General features: G+C 38.7%; 2 protein-coding genes across 7 annotated transcripts in view; one reads left to right on the forward strand and one right to left on the reverse strand.

The window, feature by feature from the left end:
* Positions 1-10,372: 10,372 nt before the first annotated feature.
* Eny2 (ENY2 transcription and export complex 2 subunit) lies at positions 10,373-18,195 on the reverse strand. 5 transcript variants are annotated; one of them, XM_059247528.1, is made up of 7 exons: positions 18,029-18,195; positions 17,568-17,600; positions 17,392-17,459; positions 16,504-16,580; positions 13,542-13,612; positions 12,269-12,343; positions 10,373-10,642 (listed from the first exon to the last, which is right to left on the reverse strand). In XM_059247528.1, the coding sequence occupies exons 4-7, from the start codon at positions 16,569-16,571 to the stop codon at positions 10,566-10,568; spliced, it is 291 nt and encodes a 96-aa protein (XP_059103511.1). In that variant the 5' UTR covers positions 16,572-16,580; positions 17,392-17,459; positions 17,568-17,600; positions 18,029-18,195; the 3' UTR covers positions 10,373-10,565. The 5 variants fall into 5 exon arrangements, with proteins under 5 accessions (XP_059103511.1, XP_059103509.1, XP_059103507.1 ...); XM_059247526.1 differs by lacking the exon at positions 17,392-17,459 and having other exon boundaries at positions 18,029-18,194; XM_059247524.1 differs by lacking the exon at positions 17,392-17,459 and having other exon boundaries at positions 17,956-18,194.
* A 137-nt stretch (positions 18,196-18,332) lies between these two features.
* Nudcd1 (NudC domain containing 1) overlaps positions 18,333-21,816 on the forward strand; it is a 66,202-nt gene continuing 62,718 nt past the window's right edge. For both annotated transcript variants that reach the window (XM_059247478.1, XM_059247479.1), the window contains exon 1: positions 18,333-18,538. In XM_059247478.1, coding sequence (XP_059103461.1) covers positions 18,424-18,538 — 115 coding nt within the window. In that variant the 5' untranslated portion in view covers positions 18,333-18,423. The remainder of the gene's footprint in view (positions 18,539-21,816) is intronic.

Consider the following 21,816-nt stretch of genomic DNA (forward strand, 5'->3'; position numbering starts at 1 on the left):
AACCTGATGAAAATTCATGTAACTAAAGGTCTTCTAGGGTCTAAATATGTGGCTATGTGGTTTATGACTAAAACGGTATTCATCCTTAAAATCTTCAAGCTTTTGTAATTTACAGCCATCATAGGGCATGAGGAAGCACGAAAGCAAACCCTGGTGTCATGTATTTCTTTAACCAATCCTTGCCTACAGGCTTGTGTCATGGGCACCCGAATGCTGCAGTTCCCTGAGTCGTTTAGTGCTCTGCAGTTTCCATCCTGAATCCTTCACACTTTGAGTCAGAGGCTCCTTGTTTTCACTTTGCAGGCTCTCGAAAACTGAAAATGGTGCTGCTGTCCTTCTTAATTGTGTGTTGAGACACAGAGATATTAAAATCATCCCTTGACTATGAAACAATGAGAAAGTAAAGGGGTTGGTAAAAATTTGTGTGGAACCCGAGGGAAGGGAGCCTCCAACTGCGAGTGTTTGACTTAACTTTGAAAACCAGCTGAACGCTGGAGCCTGATTTTGTGACTAGACTTAACTGTGATGATGAAAAAAATGAAGTATGTACAAAACAATAGCTTGCCTTTAACAAATATTTAGCATCCAGGACAATAAGAATATGGTTATGCCTTTAAATGTCCCATATTTATAGAGGCTATATTCTTGCCATAGACAATAAGTAAGGAAAATGTGTAGAATATACAGCAGTTGTATTCAATACCTGGAAAGAGTTGAAGTCTTACACTGTGTGTTAAAGTGTTAGATAACTGGAATAAGTAAAATTTCATAACTCTCTAAGAAGCTACATAGCCTAAGCAATGTCAAATACATATGACTATTGAGACAATTATTGATATTAAAGTCATTTGTTCTTGCTAAAAAATTATGAAGAAATAGAAATATTGTAGTTTGGTAATCTATGAAGGGTAAACTTTCTTCCATTTACTGATTCATCCCTTTCAAATACTTTTTGAACTTTGTGTACTATGAAAGGGGCGTTTGTGATTATTATTCCACAAATATAGTATGTTGTCTTTGTTTGTTTGTTTTGTGGTGGTAGATATTAAACTCAGGCCCAAGGGCATGGTGGATATGTACTCTACTCCTGAACTACCTCTCAATACTTATAGTGTACACTTTAAAATTAACTGCAAGAAAATGATAGCTACAAACCAAACTCAAGAGCACATCAAAAAGATCATCCATCACTATTAAGTTAGCTTTATCCCAGGGAGGCAGGAATGGCTCAGCATATGTAAACCAATAAATACAATTCATCATATAAATTGACTCATGGACAGAAATTACATGATCACTTCAGTAGATCCAGAAAAGGCCTTCAACAAAATCTAACACCTCTTCATGATAAAAGCCCTGGAGAGTAGGGTCTCCAGAACACATCTCAATAAAATAAATGCTACATGCAACAGGCCTATAAGCAATGTTGTGCTAGGTTAGAAAAATTCAAAACATTTCTACTAAAATCAGGAATAAGACAAGGATCTCTACTTTTTCTACTTCTTTTTAATATAGTGCTTGAAGTGTTAGCTAAAGCAGTAAGATAAGAAAAAGAAATTAAAAGGATACAAATGGGATGGGAAGACGTCAAGGTATCCTTATTTGCAGATGTGATCCAGTTTTCATGGTACAGATGGAAGACTGACTACTTGGTGGTGGAAGTATATATAGTGATTAAGTTTAGTAAATAGACAGAAATAATGGATTAGAGGGGAGGCAGGATTAAAAAAAAGGGATAAATTAAGGATAACTCAAAAGTTTCTAGCTTAAGAAGTATGTCATTGGGCTAGGCTTTGAGATTAAAAGCCTTGATCCACTTTGAGATCACTCTCTCTGCTTCATGCTTGTGTTTGAAGATGTGAGCTCTCAGCCTCCTGCTCTAGCTGCCATGCTTGCTGTTTGCTGCCATGCTTCCCTGACATGATGGACTCCTATCCCTCTGGAACCATGAGTCAAATAAACTCTTTCATCTATAAGTTGCTTTTGGTAATGGTGTTTTTTAATCACAGCCACAGAAAAGTAACTAATACAGAATAACTAATGCAGAAGTTGGTACCAGAGAATGGGCTGCTGCTGTGGAGAACCTGAGCATGCTGTTGTTTGGAAGAATGTGGAATACTTTGGAACTTTGGACTAGGAAAGCCACTGAATGTGGTAAGCAGAGCTTCCACTGTTCCAGTAGGAGTCCTAAAGACAGCAGTGCTGAAAGTAATGTGAACTATAGAGGCTTAGCTCAAGAGGTTTCAGAAGAAAGTGAAGATTTTAACAGTATCTAAATCTCCTCATCAGTGCCACCAGCTAGGGACCAAGTGTTCACATGCCTGAGTCTATAGAGGACATTTCTCATTCGAACTACCACACTGTACTCCTTGGTCTCCATAGGTTTGTGGCCATATCATAATACAAAATCTGTTTAATCTAACTTTACAAGTCCTCATAGTCTTTCACGGTCTCAACACTGTTTAATGATCCAACGTCTCTTCTGAGACTCAGGCAATCTTTTAATTGTAACCTCCTGTAAAATAAATAAGCAAATTATATACTTCCAACATACAATAGCATAGAATATGCATTACCATATCGTGTGATATTTTGGCCAAAAAGTTCTGGCTGCCTTCTCTCTGTATCCTGAGAACTTGCCTGGAGCTAAATTAAAAAGCAAAGGACTAATTTCAATGGAAGAGGAAATTTCAAGAGTGCATGATGTTGGAACTGTGGTATAGTAATTATTGATAACCCTTATGCAAGTTTACAATGAAAAAGAGCAAGTGTGCCAAAATGACATACAAAATGCACAGTTTTGAGGGAAAAAGAACACAAGAATATTTAATGTCACAGCTGAGGTGTGTACTAGAAGAGAGGCTGTGATTATTAAGGAGAACAGCACAGTTAAGGAGAGATCTGCTCTGCACTGGAGTTAAGGGAAGGGTGTCCCCTGGGAAAGACCCCACCCAGCTAAGCTTCCAATTTGTGAAGGGGCATAAGCAATTCTCTTTTTCCAGAAAGGAACTGGACAAAAATGATGGTACTGATGTGATTCCTGGGGATCAGGGTCTGTTCTATACTGGAGCCATGCTTGGCAGTGTTGTCCACATGGAGGATGAAAGAGTAAAGAGGCCATGGATTATTCCTCTGTAGTTTCAGAGAGCTGCTGAGGCCAGACAGTGTGGCAGGGGAGTCCCTGCATGAGAGGAAAAGAGGCCCTCAGAGGCCGTTGTATGAAACTGTGAAAGTGAAGCCTAGATTGCGTTGGAGATCAAAGGTGTTGGAGATGTCAGAGCAATAGGATATCTGTCTGTGAGAGCTGCGTACAGGAAATGGAATCAGCCCAGGAGAGAGCTGTGTGTTGCAGGGAGAAAAGCTGGAAGGGTGGAGCCATCTAATGCCTTTGATGAAGGCCACAGAGCTACAGGACTTCATCCTAATTGGGTTCTGGTCTCACTTTGGTCCAGTATTTCTTTACTATGTCCCCACTCTTACCTAGTGGAATGGTAATGCATATTCTATGCTATTGTATGTTGGAAGTATGTAATTTGCTTATTTATTTTACAGGAGGTTACAATTAAAAGATTGCCTGAGTCTCAGAAGAGACGTTGGATCATTAAACAGTGTTGAGACCGTGAAAGACTATGAGGACTTGCAAAGTTAGATTAAACAGATTTTGTATTATGATATGGCCACAAACCTATGGAGACCAAGGAGTACAGTGTGGTAGTTCGAATGAGAAATGTCCTCTATAGACTCAGGCATGTGAACACTTGGTCCCTAGCCGGTGGCACTGATGAGGAGATTTAGGAGGTATGGCCTTGTTTGCAAAAGTATGTCACTGGGGATGGGCTTTACTATTAGAAGCCTCATACCACTTTTAGTTTTCTCTCTTCTTTTTGCTTGGGTTTTGAGAATATGAGCTCTCAGCTTCCTGCTTATTGCCATGCTTCCTCACTATGATGTTCTCTTATCCCTCTGGAACAGTAAGTCAAATAAACTCTTCCCTGTATTTTTTTTTTAAAAGGTTTCCAGCTTAAGCAACTACACCAATGAGTACCATTTGCCAAAAATGAAGAGTTCAAGAAAAATAAATACAGCATGGTACTTGAACAAAAACAGCCATATAGATCAGTGGTATAGATTAGAGATCCTGGACATAAACCTATGCAATTATAACCATTGGATTTTTGATAGAGAACAAAAATGCACACTAGAGAAAAGGTAGCCTTATTTAGTAAATGATACCGGAAAACTGTTTATTCATATTTAGAAGGAAAACAGAGCCTTCTCTCTTTGTTCACAAAAATCACCTGAAAACAGATAGAAGACCTCAACAGAAAACCTGAAACTTTAAGACTACTAGAAGAAGAAAAGGGGATACACTAGAAGATATAGGCTATGTAGTCTTCTAAGGAGATAAGGCTGTAATGGTCTTAATGTTTACAATGGGAACCATACAAACTACAACCTTAGCAGGTATCCCATGGCTCTGGCATCTCCAACATCTTGGGGTCTCCAAGGCAATCCAGGCTTCATCTTCACAGCTTCATACAATGGCCTCTCTAGGCCTGCATTCAGGGACATTCCCAACATGTCTGACTTCACTGGCTTTCCTCACTTGTGGATGAAGGTTTCATAATGCCTTCCTTCTGTCCTTGAAGTCAGAACCATGTGGCTGAAGCTACCAAGTTCCGCTGCTTGCTGGGGCTGGAACACAGCACCCTCATTCAATTACATATTCACCAGGTTTCCTGCCTAAGCTTGGTTGTTCTGGAACTTACTCTGTAGACCAGGTTGTCCTCAAACTCAGAGAACTGATATAGGCTGGGCCCTTTCACATCAATCAGCAGTCAAAAGGTCCCACAGACATGCCCAGACATGCCAATCTGTTGGAGGCCATTCCTCAATTGAGGTTTCTTCTTCTTCCCACATGACTTTATTTTCTGTCAGGCTAACAAAAACTACTGAGCACACTTAATTAAGATTTGTCACTCTTTAAATATAAATTGTCTCCCACAGGCCCAGGTACTGAATGCTTTGTTTCTATTTTGGGAGGTGGTGAATTCTGAATGGGGAGCTGAGCTGGAGGAGACAGGTCTCTGTCCCCCTTCTGTCTGACATGAAATGATGGGCCTTCTGTACCACAGGCTTCTGCCTTCAGTGCTCTGCCCAAGTGCACAAGGTCAAGCGACCTTGAGCAGAATCCTCTGACACCCAAGAGTGCCACATCAAAACCTATGCCAAGTAATAATCAGAATTCAGCCATTTTTTTAAAGCAAACGTAGGGCTATGAAATGTTCTTCAATAAAGTTCAAATGATAGGTGCCTACACAAAATAAGTGTGGGGCAGTCATGTTGAAGTTAATAAATGGGACCGTGTGTGATTAGAAAAAAGGAGAAGCAGGCAAGGGTGTTCTAATGATAAACCACAGACTCTTAGCTCAAGTGAAGTACTTGCAGCTCTGTAGAGTTACTATAAGAATAAAAGGGACCGTGACTTCACTGAAGTCTGTACTAAGGCACTACAATTGGAGAACAGAAAATGCAGTGGATAAATGTCATCATTTTCACTAAATATGCCTGTATATCTGTGTGCAAAACCTATCTTTATGGGTGTGTAAAATATGAAAGGCAAACCTGCATGGAACCATTTTATGAGGACTAGATGTCAGAATATATGTGCTAGATCTTTCCATTACTTTGATTTTTATATCACCTTTCCTGAGGCACACCCATAATCTCATACTTCATTGCAGTATGAATGTCCCTAGCAAAACAGGAGATATCATATTGATAGGCATTGTCAGGCAGAACTCTTAAGTAACTAAAGAAGTCCTTAACCATATTGATGGTAGAAACAACACTCCCATGTTGTTAGCATCTTGGCCAGTGTATCTCCACCAAACTGAATATGCCTCAAATCATACAATGTACATTATTACTTAAATCACTTGAATAGCAACCAAGTTATAGCTCTATGGACATTTATTAATTATCCTGTTTTGTGGTGTGGCTCTTACCTTGTCAAAGCCCCAGTTTGATATAAGTAACTGTCTAGAAGGGATATATTTTGAAGGATATGTCCTCAACAACAATAAAATTAGGCCAAATGGAAGTCATTTATTATTACTTACTTCTGGCGATTCAAGCACAATGTCAAACTATGCAATAAATATGGCACCAGCTCCTATATTTAGAATTATGCTAATGCAACATAGCAACATGAGTGTAGACCCCACATGCCTTTATTCCTTGACTTCTTTTTGATTACTACTGCCATTGTAAAACACATCATTGAATGTCCATAGGTTTGGGGTATTACATATGCCCTATATTCTTTCTCTTTAAAATAGAACAGAGAATGAAAAGGAAAAACATGATTATTATTCTTTTGGGAACAATGAAAATATTTTTATTTCATTTGTTAAGACTCTTGGGCTTGGGATGCAGCTCAGCAATAAGCATTTACTTAGCATGCACGAGGTCCCATGTTTATCCCCTTCACTGTGATAAATACAAGGGTTAATTAGTTAAAATCTTTTTCCCTTTCTGGTTATAAGTCAGTGAAATAAAACTACTTGGGGAATCGTACATGCTTTATTTTGGGAATTGTATATGCCCTTTAAGTCAACTTCCTGAATTCCCAAATTGACTACTGAAGACCCCAGCCTGACATCCACACTGAATGACAGAGGCATATTATTTGTACCAGAAGGACATTCTGATGTTCTCACATTAAGTTTTAATCCAACACTTTCATCTTGAACAAGCTGATTGGCCTCTATATTGGAATTGGGCCTGGTAAAATGTGATACAGTTCAATTAGTGAGTCCCAGAGAGGATCAAAGTATGGGCGCCAGGGGCCCCCTTGTGGCTGACAAATAGAGTAACCAAACATAATTTGAAATCTGGAATAAATAGGAACATAGAGAATTTACTTGCCATAAATTTATTTGTATTTTTCTTGCTGTTGATTTAGGTAAAAGATCATTGTAAGATTTCTGTTAAGTACTAAAGACAGAAAGGTAAATGTGATACAGTCCAAGCCACAGAGGAGTTAAGAGGCTAAAAATGGCTAAATTTCAACCCTTCTTGCTAAGTGCTACAGAGTGACATTGGTCTTGGGAACCAACTTTGAATTATTCCAAGTATGCACCTAAAACTCAACTACTCCCCACCCCAAGGACGTTTTTGTGTACATTGCACAGCAGCTATACTATCTAGAAACTCCAGACAAATGTGTTTTTTTTTTCACACACAAGTGTAGTAAAACATATAATTAACATTATTTCTAAATTTCTTGGTAACATAAATCCATATGCTTTCATTACCCTATCAGTATTTAAGTCTTTATTAATTTCAGCCAGGACATTATAAGATTTACTATCTAAATAGAGAAATCAAGGCAAGAGTCATTCTTATCTGTTAACACAGTATCATGAGTTCAGAACCTGAATGATCTGATTGTTCCTAAGTTTCCTTGGTAGGTTCATTCAATTTCTGTTCAAAGGTTCCTAGTAGAAAATATATAGGATTTTAGGAGGTCCAACACAAGCTAGGCTTCTGCAAGGGTCAGACACGTGCAGCTGCATGTGTGACACACACACACAGACACACGCAGGATCAATTCCAACCCCAGCTATTGAGCAGATGTCACAGTTCCCTTGTGTTGGGTGGCATTTTCTACCAAGTTATGTAAAGTCCTGTATCCAATTACCAATCCCCAGCATCAACCAGTCCCTGGCTTGGCACTGCTTAACCAAATGATACACTTGTAATGCCCAAAGTGATTGTATAAATAATTTAGTTGGATCTTCTTTTACCCTATAGAAGAGGATACAGTGATGCTGATACTAACCCAGTGCAGGCATGGAACAGCTCTATTCCAACACTAAGTGTGAAAGGCTGAAAAGGTTTCAGTGTATTCCTACTTTACATAAATCAATGAGAGCCAAAATGTTCACAAAGTTGATTTATTTACAAATACCAGTGATTCTAGATTCAATCTACAAGACATTTAGAAGATGCCAAAGAAAAAGTGGTAGGGGAGTCTTAGCATTATTTTAAATCTAGACTTAGTTACGGGCCCCGGAGGTGGCACACACCTGTAATCCCAGCACTTGGGAGGTAGAGGTAGGAGGATCAGGTATTCAAGGCTTACCTAGGCTACATAGCAAGAACAGGGAAAGCCTGGACTACATGTGACCCTGTCTCAAAACAAATGGCAAAAACCCCAAAATAACATAAAAAACAAAACAAAAACACCTTCAAAAACCAAATCTATGCTCTTAACTTAAATTTCTACAAAGTATTTTCAATTCAGCTCAAGATATTTCCAAAACTTGATAATTTTTTAAATCTTTTGGGATATTAAAACATTATCTTTATAAGCCCTTTCCATTTGTTTCTATGTACAGAATTGTGAAGAACTACCCCTTATTTCTAATATTTTCTGTGTACCATGTAAGACTATTTCTTTTTTGATAATGGTTAACAAAATGAAAATCTCTATCAATACTTTAGAACATGAAACTGAAACAAAATATCACTTTGGGTAAGATTTTGTGTGTATACATATATCAAGACATAGTTTACATAGTTATGTAAATGACTTGACGACATTTGAACTCATGACTTTAAGTGTGGACCATGAACCACAAATTGAGAAGCCTTTTCTCAATTATACCCTATTAGGGCTTTATCTCACGTTCCTGTAGCACACACTCCATTCATTCATTCCCTTACCCATTTATTTACAAATGAGCATCATTACAATGAAGACATGCTTCCTCCCCTCCAGATGTATCACCAAGCCAGTAAGCCTAGCTCTCAGGGTTCATGTTCAAAGCCAGCCTGGGCTGAGTTTGAGGCTATCTGGCCTATAAAGGAACAGCCTATCTCAAAAAACCAAAAAGAAATCAGTGATAAGGAACTGAAATCATAAGACTGTCAGAACATTTAGAAACACAAGTTGAACTCTGAAGGTAAAGTAGTAAGATGACTTAGCGGGCTTTGTTTGGAAAAGTACTAAGGGATAGAACAATTTAATATGTTGAGGATTCTACAGATTGGAGAGGTAAGTACATACTAGATTTAGAAAGGTCTAGCTAGTATGCTGAATTTGGATTCCATCCAGTATTGAAACATTTCATGTAGGGGAATAAAATGATCAGACTTGAATTTTATAAGGCCACATAGGCAGTAACAGTAAGGGAGAGATAATGGAGGCACAAAGAAGTCACTGCAATCACTTGGGTTTAGGAGGGCCAAAAAGGATAATCCAAGTTTATATCGGATATTCTCACAGCGGTCCTCAATCAATCAGCAGCAGTAATACAAACTTAAGAGTGTTTCAGAAATAATCCTGTCTCTTATCTCTTACCTTCAGAAATAGCATTAACTATCATCTTGAGTCATCTGTAGCTCAGAGACCCCATGAATAAGGAATAAAACAAAGATGGTTACTAGGGGGAAATGCTACTATTTAAAGTATGGTCATTTTAAAGGTGTTTGTGTAATATCCAAGGAAGCAGACTCACTGATGGTTATTTGGGTATTGAGGCTAGAATTAAGTCTGGCTATGAGGAAGTTTAGCATTTATCAATCTGTTGGTATTTGAAGCCATGGTCAGACCCATTTCCTGGGTTTTAAGCCAGGGAAAATATATTGTTAATTAGAGGACTCAGAAAAAAGTTACATACAGCAACAAGTACTTGATGAAAAAAACAAAACCCCAAAAACAAAAACAAAAACAAAAAAAACAACCAACCAAAAAAGCTCCCAAAGAAACACACAAACAAAAACAACCAGAAAAGGTGTGAGGAGTGGGATGCAAAGTTCCAAGCAGAAGGATGGTCAACATTATCACTCTGCGTCAAAGGTCACATTAACAAACAAGAGTCCATTAGCGCTAACAATCCTGATGGCAGAGGAAAGCTAATGGGTAGAGATTATTTTCCATTAAAGTTCTTTCTTGACCTCAGTATATAGGGATGCAATTTAGAGATTCTGCTTTCAAAGTTCAGATGAGTAGAGAATGTGGTGTACAGCCAGCTTGCAAATGTTCTGTCTTCCACTAGATGGTAAATTCTTTGAAGCATAAGGAAGGCACATACAGATAAGACCCAGTCCTAACCCTCAGAATTTTTAACAAATAAGAAATTAGACAACCTATAGTACAAGATGGGGCACAACAGTTATCAAATATGATAATTCAAAAGAAGAACATACCATATGTAGACAACCCAGAAAGCCTTCTAAGCTGTTAGCACAGAGAACCACACATATAAATACTGGATTATTAAGTAATTGCTGGCATTTTCTCTCAACATATCTAGTCAATCAGTAATAAACTGAGTCCCATTTATTCCAAAATCGAAAAAAATTTGAAACTCATTCATGAGATATTTATTAAAATAACACATTTAGGGAAAAAAATCAATACAATGTATACATCATTACTGAAAACTGTATACCATCATACAAAAAAGGACTTTATTTTGGGAAATCAATCTCTAATTTATGGCAAGTTTTACTTTCAGAACTAAACCCACAGAACACCACATTCTAGTTCACCCTTAAAGACTGGCATGCTGAGCAAGGAATGTTCTTATTCTTTGTAGGAGCTCCTTCTTTACACTGTCAGGTACCAGGGCTGAAACATAAAAATCAAACAGCAAAGTCAGAGGATTCCAATGACCACATGTCAATCTGACTTGATATTTTAGTATACATTACTAATACAGTGATTTCACAGAACTCTCATGGTTGAATTAAAGAAACAAAAAGGTGATATCAGGACTTAACATCTAAAACCTAAACACAGCACATCAATGAGAAGCAAGCCTAGGGAAATTCTTTTTCTTTTTTTTTTTTTTTTAGGATTTATTTATTTATTTATTATATGTATACATTGTTCTGTCTGCATACATTCCTGCATGCCAGAAGAGAATACTAAATCTCATTATAGATGGTTGTGAGCCACCACGTGGTTGCTGGGAATTGAACTCAGGACTTCTGGAAGAACAGCCAGTGTTCTTAACCTCTGAGCCATCTCTCCAAGCCCCGGGAAAATTCTTTAAACTATATATGTATATATGTATACACACACACACACACACACACACACACACACACACACACACACACAAAGTCCATTTGAAAATGCAAAGGCAAGCTGACAAATCTGGCTTTAATAAGACTGACAGCAAGCAAGTCACCTCTGAATAGTCTGACTGTAAAGTCATCAATAGAGTTGGAGAGAACTTTTATTTGAGGAGTGGGGGTGAGGAAACTCTTTACGAACCTTCCTGAGGCAGTGGCCAAATGAATCTATACATGTGTACAAAATACAGGAAATTTTTCTTTAAAACAGAGGCCATAAATTTGAAGAAGTGGGGGAGGGGTGTGAAGATTAAGCAGGAGAAAAGGGAAAGGGAAAAATGTTGTAATTATAATTTCAAAAAAAGGGACAATTTTACTGGATACCAATAGAAAAGCTGTAAGGTATGAACATATCCAAGATGGAAATGTTGAAGGAGAAACAGAGGATAATTTCTTATTTAAATAAACAATGTCTAAGCAATCTTAACAGATAAAGGGAAAAAAATAGAAAAAGAAATTAGAGAAAACTAGCTTAAAGTATAAACTCATAAAATGAACAAATATTTTTCCTGAGCCATAGTTGAAAAAAACAAATATTTTTAAGTTGTAAATAAACTTTAAGAAAAAGGACCATGGGCTTTATAGTTCCTTCTCAACAGGGAATTTGTATTCTGTCATAATTTTCAGACATTTATTATAGTCAAGTGGTTTTGACTATGTGTAAAGACATCCTAATCTAGAGGCTTTCACTTCTAAGTCTTAAATATGTATCACCCTGAATTATCAAAGTCTTAATTAGACATTCAAGAAGACAGACTTTCATTTATTTTTAATAAGGAAAGAGTAGAACAATGACTCAGGACTAGAGCAAAACTCTGAATTATTAAATATTTAAGTGGAATCAGGCCATATCTAATAAAGTTTATAAATCCAAGCTTCAGGTGACATTTTCCTGTATAAAATCTCATGTCTAAAATAATCTGCTTCAGCAAACATCAACCTAACACTGCACACAGTGTGTGTGCCAATTTGTATCAATTACTCAAGACTGCTACACCAGCCAGTGAGGCAACTGTACTATTAAACTTTCCCACAGGAAGAACAACTCCATGATTTTGGCAAGGATGTTTTCCTACAGAAAGCCTGTATTTCCTCTGATACAATTTGTGTTTCTTACCTCTGCCTTTTGGAGTGATTTCAGCCACCAAGTCATCAACAGTAACGTGTTCTAGTCCTTTTTCTTTAATTACCTCTTATGCAAAAGCAAAAAACAAATCATATCATTTAAAATCATTATCTGTAAGAAAGATTTTCATAGAGGAAGGGTTAAAATCATGTTTTTAGAGTATAGATTGGTCTTTAAATAAAAAGAGGACACTTCTTTTTTCTTTTTTAATGAAAATTTATAGACTCATAAATGTATTAATCTCCAGATTATAGACAGTCAGTATATCCTTCCACTAATTAACTTAAGCAAATAGCTGGAATACTTAGGATAAATTAGAACTGTGTAGTGTCAAATCTAACTTTTGTAAAAAGCTGGAAATTTGTAACTGAATAGGTTTTACTCTAATTAGATTAAGTTGAAATGCATCAAGGAAATAAAATTTACTTCTGGAATCTACTGTATAACTTTATAGGCAAGAATTAGGATGTACAGCTACTTTGCTCTTTTCTCTTCTCTAGCCTGCAACAAAGGAAATGAAGAAGGAATACAATCAACATTTACTGGTACCCTGGGAGCTGGTTTACAACTTTCAATAGCCACAGTAACTCCAGGTCAAAGGTGAGGCAACTGAAGCGTGAAGACCACTCATTTGTACGTGGCAGAGCACAGTTCAGCTTCCTTCTTTATTAACTTGTCAAAATGCTTTTTATAGTTAATACACAGTCTGTTGTTTTTACTTGTAGAAAACATACTAAGGACAACTCATTAAAAATATCTAGAATTTTACTATACCAAAAGTTGAGCCAGAAAAGGGCTCATTTTAAAAGCACGTGTAATATCAACAACAGCTACCAAAAACATAGAAACTTTTATTGTACATTTTCTACAGTATGCTTAGTCCCCTGACAACACTGTTACAAAACACGTGACCCTATTCCTCACACAACTGCTCTACGTCTATCAACCATCAAGCGCTCATTTTATTAAGAGAAAGTACATCAGGATTACTAACATTACTTAAAAACACAGGCAACCATATTTTGGTCTCAGAGGATCTGTAGTACTTATGCTTCACTTTTGGAAAATACATGGAAAATTCAGAAATTAAGTCTAAAAATATCACTGAGAAGAAAACTCTCACCATAAAACTCAATTTCCTATTTGCTTAAAATGATGCTTGAGGATTTACACTGTAAGATACGAACTATACTTTCTTGTAATGACTCCCATACCAAGCCAGTTCAGAGCAGCAGCCACAGCTTATCTAAGTGAAACTGATTACCTTTACAATGTGCCTTCAACTGATCCTTCCAGCCACACTCGATTAATTTAGCTCTCAGCAACTCTTTGAGGCTGTTTAAAGAGGAAATGTTTTTCATTTAATCAAAGCAAGATACTTTAGACAGAAATGTCTGAAGCAATGTACTAGTACAAACTGTTCAACCAAAAACCCTTGGCTTTCTGTCCCCAGACTAACTGGGGTCTGATCCTGAGTCATTACTTAGTTTTCTGATGTTACACAAGCCAATTCTCAGCCTCACTTATCTCAGGTTCCAAATCCATTCACTGACTATAGTATTAACTTGCCCTATGTCTCTCCCCATTTCCATACTTCAGCAATTGGCATGTCTGCTGAAATATAATTAACAGGATTTTCTTTTTCTTAATGCTGAAAATGTTGTACACCAATAAAATATTATGCTATCTTTTTGTCACACCCATTTTTATAAATTCAAAATCCTTAATTGAAAAAATTTTTGTTTAAATGTGTCAGGCTTTAAACTAAACAGATTTTCTTTCCCTGCAAAGCACCACTCTTTCAATAATAGCCCTAGAGATACACTATGTGATATGTCTATCTTGATGCCTAAGTAGGTCTTTCCATTTCAAGAGCCAGAAGCCAACTTCATTTTCCCTCCCACTTTCTCTCCTTCTCAAAACGACAATCTCATTCTCTGGTTTCTTGAGCTAGAACTTGGGCGTATCCTTCATGTCGCTACACATACAAGGAATGAGTAAATCCTGCAGTTTCAGTTTTAAAATGCTTACCTAGAATTCAAATGTTTCTCTGCCAAGAGTACCCTAGTTCCAGCTACCATCTTTTCTTGTCTGGACTTATACCTAACTTCCTACACACTTCCCTGCCTCTTCCCCTGATCATAACATTCTCCTCAAAATCTTCCAGTGCCTTCCCAACTTCCTCAGGGTAAAATTCAAAGATTCTACTATGGACCAAACAAGCCCTGCCTCCTCTTCAGTCATGCTTCGGACTCTATGTCTTCCTTTCACCCGCTTTACTCCTTAGCTGGCATGGATCAGTAGACAAGTTTATCTTGGACTGTGGCACTTGGAGCTCCCCCACTCTTTCATACTCGTCAGATCGCTTACAAGAGATGCTTTACTTTTTTTGTCTACAACATCTCTCTCCCTGCATATCCCTTGCTTGCTTCTTCCCCTGGCACTCATTACTGTGTGACATATTACACAGTTATGATGTGTTTCCTGCCATGAAAATGTTAGTCGCACGGAAGTACACTTTACTACTGTATCCTGGGCACCTAACAGATAATGGCACACAACAGACACGGCATGAATAAAAAAGAAAACTGTAATTCTCTAAACACACTCCTATCAACACTATCTGTACACATCCCAGCACAGCATCTGTATCTCTTTCTCCATATGGATGTCTGTTTTTCCTTCTCATTTTGAAAAAGTATACAGGTATGTCCTCCTTTCCGAATTCTTGCTTCCTTTCACCTTCACACCCGTTACCTTTCTAACTAATTTTCTGCCATTTATCTTAGCCCCTTCAAATCTACATTCACACTGCCAAAATAATATCCCTACCATGAAAATGTACCCTGATCATTTCCTTTCCAAAAACTCTTACTAACTCTCATTATCTAAGGATAAAGACAGCAACATTATGCTTGTGCAAACTCATTTTTCTGCTCTGTAACAGAAAAACAAGCAAACAATACTACTGTGTCACTCTCCCTATACAAATCTGGACATGGTTCTTGTAATTTGAAATATGACCTGGGCAAGGCTGATCATAACTTGCCTATTACCTAAGAAAGATGGTAATCAAGTGAGGCTCTTTGCTGAGAAAGGTACTCTGAGCTGGTGGAATATAAATTTTGAACTGCTAATCTCTGCCACCTGTGGGTAGGGCCTGTTTGAGAATAAAGACAACAAAGGAAAGGAGAGCTGAGAGAGGAAAAGATAAATCTTGCAACAATTTCTAAGTGCCTGGTCTCAGTGATGGAAAACCATCTTCAATCTTTTAATTAGACAGGCTTAAATACTTCATTGGCTAGAACAGTTCTGAAATTCAGTATGTTTTCAATGGACAGAATTCTTACACAAAATTCTACACTCCTGTATACCGCTCCAGCTACAAGCCTTCACACTTTCCCTACATCCTGCAGTTCCCTGAGCACTTCTCAGGTACCAAAGCTCTGACTGCATATCTTGTTCAACATGCCTAGACCATCTTTTCCCTTTGTGACCTAGAGAAATACTGATTCTTCTTCTACCCTAGGTGAAATTCTTTTATTATCAAAATTTACCCAATCACCCCCTGGTAACATGGAAGAGATTCCTCTGTTTCTGAATATTCACCTTCTTTTTGTAAATTTGATTACTCTGCTCTGGGAGCCTTTCTATATTTCTCAGTCCTTTCTTTGTACTTCCAAATCAGTCCTTTCTCTAAACATTTGCTCCTTAAATTAGGTTTTAAGCATAACATTATACAGTGAGTATACAAAGCTATTTCTGTCACGGAACCTGGATTACACTGAAGACCACAAACTAACGGAATATGTAGTGGATACAAGGGTTATAATTTGGAGATAAACAACTGAATATTAAATAAGAGGAGGAAGAAAGTACTGCAGAAAATAGTAACAGCACATGCTGCTCAGAGTTAGGAGCACGAGGTAACTAAAACTAGTTCTACAGTAGAGCCTGGGTAATATTCTCCAGCTGCAGTTACTTGTGTCCCCGTTGTCACGTTAGCAGTGTCATTTACTGCTTATCTTTGTATGTAACTCTTCCAAATCTTGCAAGGCTGATTCAAACTATGATAGCTGTTAAGAATAGAAACTCTGGTAATCTTTCCTTTTCTCTAATTCCTTCCAGATAGGTTTTTTTCCCCCTTGACACTAGAAATTCTTCCAATATAATGTAACTACTATGGATTAGTAAAACCTAATTTAGTAATACAATTTATTACTCACCGTTCTCTTTCTCCAGTTTCTATTAACTTTTGGTTAATCGCTGCTCTCATCTGCGCATCTTTGTTCATCTTGCTAACCTGGACATCAACATGCATTTTGAGATACATAATATTTAGAAAACTGTTTCCTTCTAAGTCCTCTCTAGACAATCATCCTAACAGCACATTGAACATTGTAGCAAGGAGAAGATGAGAATTTCAAGTATGCTACATGGTATCATTATTCTCAGTATTATTTATTGTATCCCAATTCCTATTTGCTATGCTATTCCCTTCCCTTCTATGCTCTTTATTAGTGACTTTGGGGAATCACTACTATTACACATCATCAAGCACTTACTGCCTAATACCTAATACAAGGTGAAGTCCCAAACTTGCTCATTTTACAGATGAGAACACTGAGGCACAGAGACAGAAAATGGTGATGGGAGAATTTAAACTCAGGTACTCAGACACCAGGAGCCCCAAACACCTTATTTAATTGGACATTCATTACTGACTACTGTTCATTTCCGCACTTTAACTGAATTCAAATTTTGGGAAAGCCGTACAGTATGCATACCAATAAAAGACACTATTATGAAAAATGAAATAAGACTGCGTGCTTTACTCTTCACTAAAATTTACTGAGAATTACAACTGCTGCTCTAGCTGTGGGGTTCTGTGCCCACAAATACACTTATTATTGGAGGGTATGATAAGGGAAAACAAATCTCCAACTAGTCCTTAATTGCGAAAATTCTCCATTTTCATTAAAAACAGACAACCAATGCCAAAACTGGTGTAGAAAAAAAAAAAAAGCACGGTCTTAACTTGGGCATTTTTGCCATTTAAAGGTTTAAAATAAAACCAGGGCTAAGCTAATGTTTTCCTACTTAATGTCACTAACTTGAGACTACTTGGTAGTTGCCCAAAACTCGTCTACATGAAAACTGACGACGAATTTTCAGAGTTGGACTGGGCAAGGAACAGGAGAACAGAGGGTTAATCACTAGGTAATGCCTGACTTCTGTAGCTGGAGCTCAACATTTCCAAAATAACCGCAAAGTTGAGTCAGTACCCTACCGAGAAGAGCGAAACTTCATCTCGCCTTGGCCCCTAAAAAAAAAAAAAAAAAAAAAAAAAAAAAATCACGGCAGGTGACCTTGGACAAGTCACTTAATTCCTCAAGGCCTCAGTTTTCTCACTGGTAAAACGGGGGCGCTAGGGAATCCCTCCCGGCTCTGACACTCTGGGGGAAGAGGAAACACGGCGGAGACAGCTGGAGAGGCGGGAGGGGAGGAGCCAGAAAACAAAGCGAGCCCTGGCTCCAGGCCAACTCCAGAAGCACGCCCTGTCGGAGAGCCCTGCAGGCCCGCGAGCGCGGGTCGGGGAAGCTAACCAAAGACAGCACATCGAAAGGAGCCTGGGCCGGGCCCGGGTCCCGGCCCTGAGGACCACGGGCATAGCTCACCACCATCACCGCGGGCGAGGGCCGTCCCTTCCCAGCGACGAAATGACCCTTTGCGCTGACGACCGTTACCTACCACACTCTTCGGCTGCCCGGACTTAGACCCTCAGTAGCTCGGGCACCTAAAGCACACAGAAAGCTAGAACACGCATTTCCGGGGCGGGATCTGGCCACCCTGCCTATAATGTGAGAATTCAACTAGCGCGGGCCGCCTTCTGGTCGCTCAGCCCTCTGGGTAAGGGAGTCCAGAGCGCGCGGGATGGGCGCGAGTTCGGGTATCGGAAAACTACAGTTCCCAGCATGCAACATTGCCAAGCTTGCTCAGGCACACTACATTTCCCAGAAGAGATTGGGCGCCGCAGAGTCCTCTGGGATGGGAACCACGCTGCTTCCCACCCTCGGTTCCAGGAGTGAAGCGCGGACCTTTCAACAAGAGCTTTATTGATTCTCTCGCTGGGCTCCCGGAACGCGATGGAGGCAGCCAATTGCTCCCTGCGGGTCAAGAGACCCTTACTGGATCCCCGCTTCGAGGGCTACAAGCTGTCTCTAGAGCCGCTGCCCTGCTACCAGCTGGAGCTTGATGCAGGTGGGAATCGGCGGCGCCCTCTGGCACTCGGTTCCTTTGCGTTGAGGCTGCCATTGGCGCGACCCTCTGTCACTCTGGCCAGCCAGGCGTGGTGGCCTTCCTCCACGCGTCCTGCGGGGCTGCACCTAGAGCGGCCGTCCCTGGAGATCGGTGTCCGCGCGGGGACCCGGGGGCACCCCCTTCCCTCCGCGCCTTAGCCGCGCGGGACGGTGGGCCCTCCCCGGCATCCACAGCCCGAGCTCAGGTTCTCCGCCCATGCGTCTCTGGCCCCTGCGGTGGTGAAGGTTGCCCTCCCTTCCCGAAGCACCTCTTGTAAACGTGTTCGCTGAGAAGCCACACCTCCTTGGAAAATTCCCCAGCTCCTTTTTCTTCTGACGCAGAACTATTTCTTTGGAGAAATTTTTCCACATTCAGTTAGCAGTTTCAAGACACACACACACAACGACACTATAATTTATTGAGGGAAAGTGAGTTAGTGCGCTGCTTACTGCTACTACTTGACTTTATTTGTAACTGGCCAGAGGCTATTCTCATCCTTCTTTTTACAACGTTAAGATCTGCAGTTTTATTAATGAAAGCCCCCAGCGATTTTGTGTTTTTAAATACATGCCTCTGCAGATTCTGATTTTGATCCACGTTTTCCGATGGTCGCACTTTGACAAATACTGATCCAAAAGTATTAGCAGACGTTTGAGAATCAAGCAAGTGTTGATATTTATTTGTTTATATATAGAGGGACTCTGTAGCCTTGACCGACTTGACACTTGCTTTGAAAACTAGGCTGGCCCTGAACTCACAGATGTCCAGCTGACTCTGTCTCCCGAGTGCTGGGATTATTGGCATACACCCCTATTCCCTCATGCAGCCCAACAAATGCCTGTTTTTTTAGTTTGTTTATTCAATTTAGAAGTCATTGTGGGTCTGTTTTGTGTTACATTATGGTGATGGCATGATCGGTATGAAACAATAAGTACCTAACAAATCGTAATCCGTTTAGGAAGAAGCATCGAATTACAGTATGGGCAAGCAGTGATAGGGATGTGAACAGAATGTAATGATATAACTGAGTATGTTTTCTCAACTTGTCTGGAGATCTGGGAAAGCTTCCTGAGGAGTTGATAACTAAGTTGGCGGTGAAGGATAGGCAGGTAGCTGTTGGACAGTATAAAAGAAGAGCTTCCTTCCTTTTACTCTCTGTCCTGGGTATTTTGATGTTTTTGTCTCCATGTCAATAAATGATACTGTCACGTTCAGTTAGCTAATTAATTGGGAACAAAACATCTAGAGGAACAAAACCTTTTGGTTCAAATCAGAAGGTACAGTTGCTCTGTAATATACACGTCAGCAGGTCCTCTTCCTGCATCTTTGCTCAGTTATGGGTTGGCAGAAGCAGTTCTGGCCATCTTGGTTCAACTTTTCAAGAGAGTTTGCTGACTATTCGCTTGTTTCAGAGTGTGTCAGATGGTCTTGACTTGAGTACTCCATGTGGTTGGTCATCTTTCAGCAGGCCAACGCAGGTCTTTTGTAGGAGGTAGGTTGTTTCAGTGTGCTTTCAACAAGTTTCCATGTGTTCTATTTGCCAAAGTAAATTAAATGATCAAAATCAAGAGTCACTGGAAGGTCCCAGCAGAGGATGTAGATCCAGAATGATATTTTTCCTTTATTCATTCATCTATTGATGATCATCTCGATTGATTCTGTTTCTTAGCTACTGTGAACAGAGCAGCAATAAACATGAGTGTGTAAGGATCTCTTGGTAGTAGGATATAGAATTTTTTGGGTATATGCCCAGGAATGGTATAGCTGGATAATATGGTAGTTCATTTTAAGTTTTTGAGGAACCTTCATATTGATCTCTACATGGCTATAACTAGTTTAAATTTCCACCAGTAGTGAATAAGGGCTCATCAGTATTTGTTGTCCTCTCATTTCTTATGGATAGCTATTCTGACTGGGATGACACTGAATCTCAAAGTTTTAATTTGCTTTTCCTGATTGCTAAGGATGTGATGTGATGTCTGTGTATGTGTGTTTTAATTTTTGTAGGGGTTTTTTTTTTGTATAGTTAGTAACCTCTTGACTGAAATGTACTTGGTAAAGACTTTGTCTCATTCTGTAACCTGTTGTTTCACTCTGTTAATAGTTTCTTTGCTGTGCAGAAACATTTTAATCTTATGTAATCCCATTTATTAATTCCTGTGGCTACTTCCTGTGCTGATGAAGTCTTGTTCAAAAGTTTCTGTCTATACCTATGCTTTGAGGTATATTCCCTTTGATTTCTTGTAACCATTTTAATATTTCAGGTTTTCAATTAAGACCTATGATGGAGTTTGAAATGATTATTATGAAGGATTTATTGAATTTGCTATCTTTATTTCCAGTTAACGTTTTGAAACCTTTGTGAAAAATTAAGTAGTCCTAGCTGTGTGGGTTGATTTCTGGTCTTCCACCTGTTCCATTGGTCTACATGTCTGTTTTCGTGCTGGGGTCACACTGTCTTTGTCACTATGTCAGTAGAATAAAGTCAGATATTTGATACCTTCAGAAGTGTTGCTGCTTAGAATTGCTTTAATTATTTGTGGTCTTATGTATTTCCGTGTGAATTTTGGGGTTATTTCTTCTACTTCAATGAAGATTGCCATGGAATCTTGAAGGGGGTTGCATTAAATCTATAGAAAAAATTTTGGTAATATAGCCATTTTTACAGTATTATTTCATCCAGTCCATGATCATGGAAGGTCTTTCCATTATCTAATATCATCTTTGATTTATGTTTTAGTATCTAAAATTTTCATTGTATAGAAAGATCTCTCAGTAAGGTTTGTTTCTAGGTTGGCTGGTTCTTTTTTTCTTTCCTTCTTTCAAAGAATTCATGAATAGAATAATTTATTTATTTCTCAGCAAGCTCATTATTAGTATATATGAAAGCTGTTAATTTTTGAATGATGATTTTGTATCCTACAACTTTACTGAAAGCCTTTATTTGATCTGAGAGTATTCTGATAGAGTTATTGAATCTTTATAGAATCATGTCAGCCTATGAGTAGAGATAATTTATTTTGCTTTATTTTCTTATTGCTCTACTTCAGACTTCAAGCACCATATTAAATAAGATGGAAAGAGTGGTTACTCTTGTCTCATCTTAGTTTTAGAAGAAATGCTTTTTTTCCCATTTAGTTTATAATGTTGGTTATAGGTTTGTTACTTATTATTTTGAGGTATAATCCATCTATTCCTAATTTCTCTAGGACTTTTGTCATGAAGAAACTATGAACTTA

Source organism: Peromyscus eremicus, chromosome 20 (assembly GCF_949786415.1).
Source record: "Peromyscus eremicus chromosome 20, PerEre_H2_v1, whole genome shotgun sequence".
Classification (NCBI taxonomy): Eukaryota; Metazoa; Chordata; class Mammalia; order Rodentia; family Cricetidae; genus Peromyscus; species Peromyscus eremicus.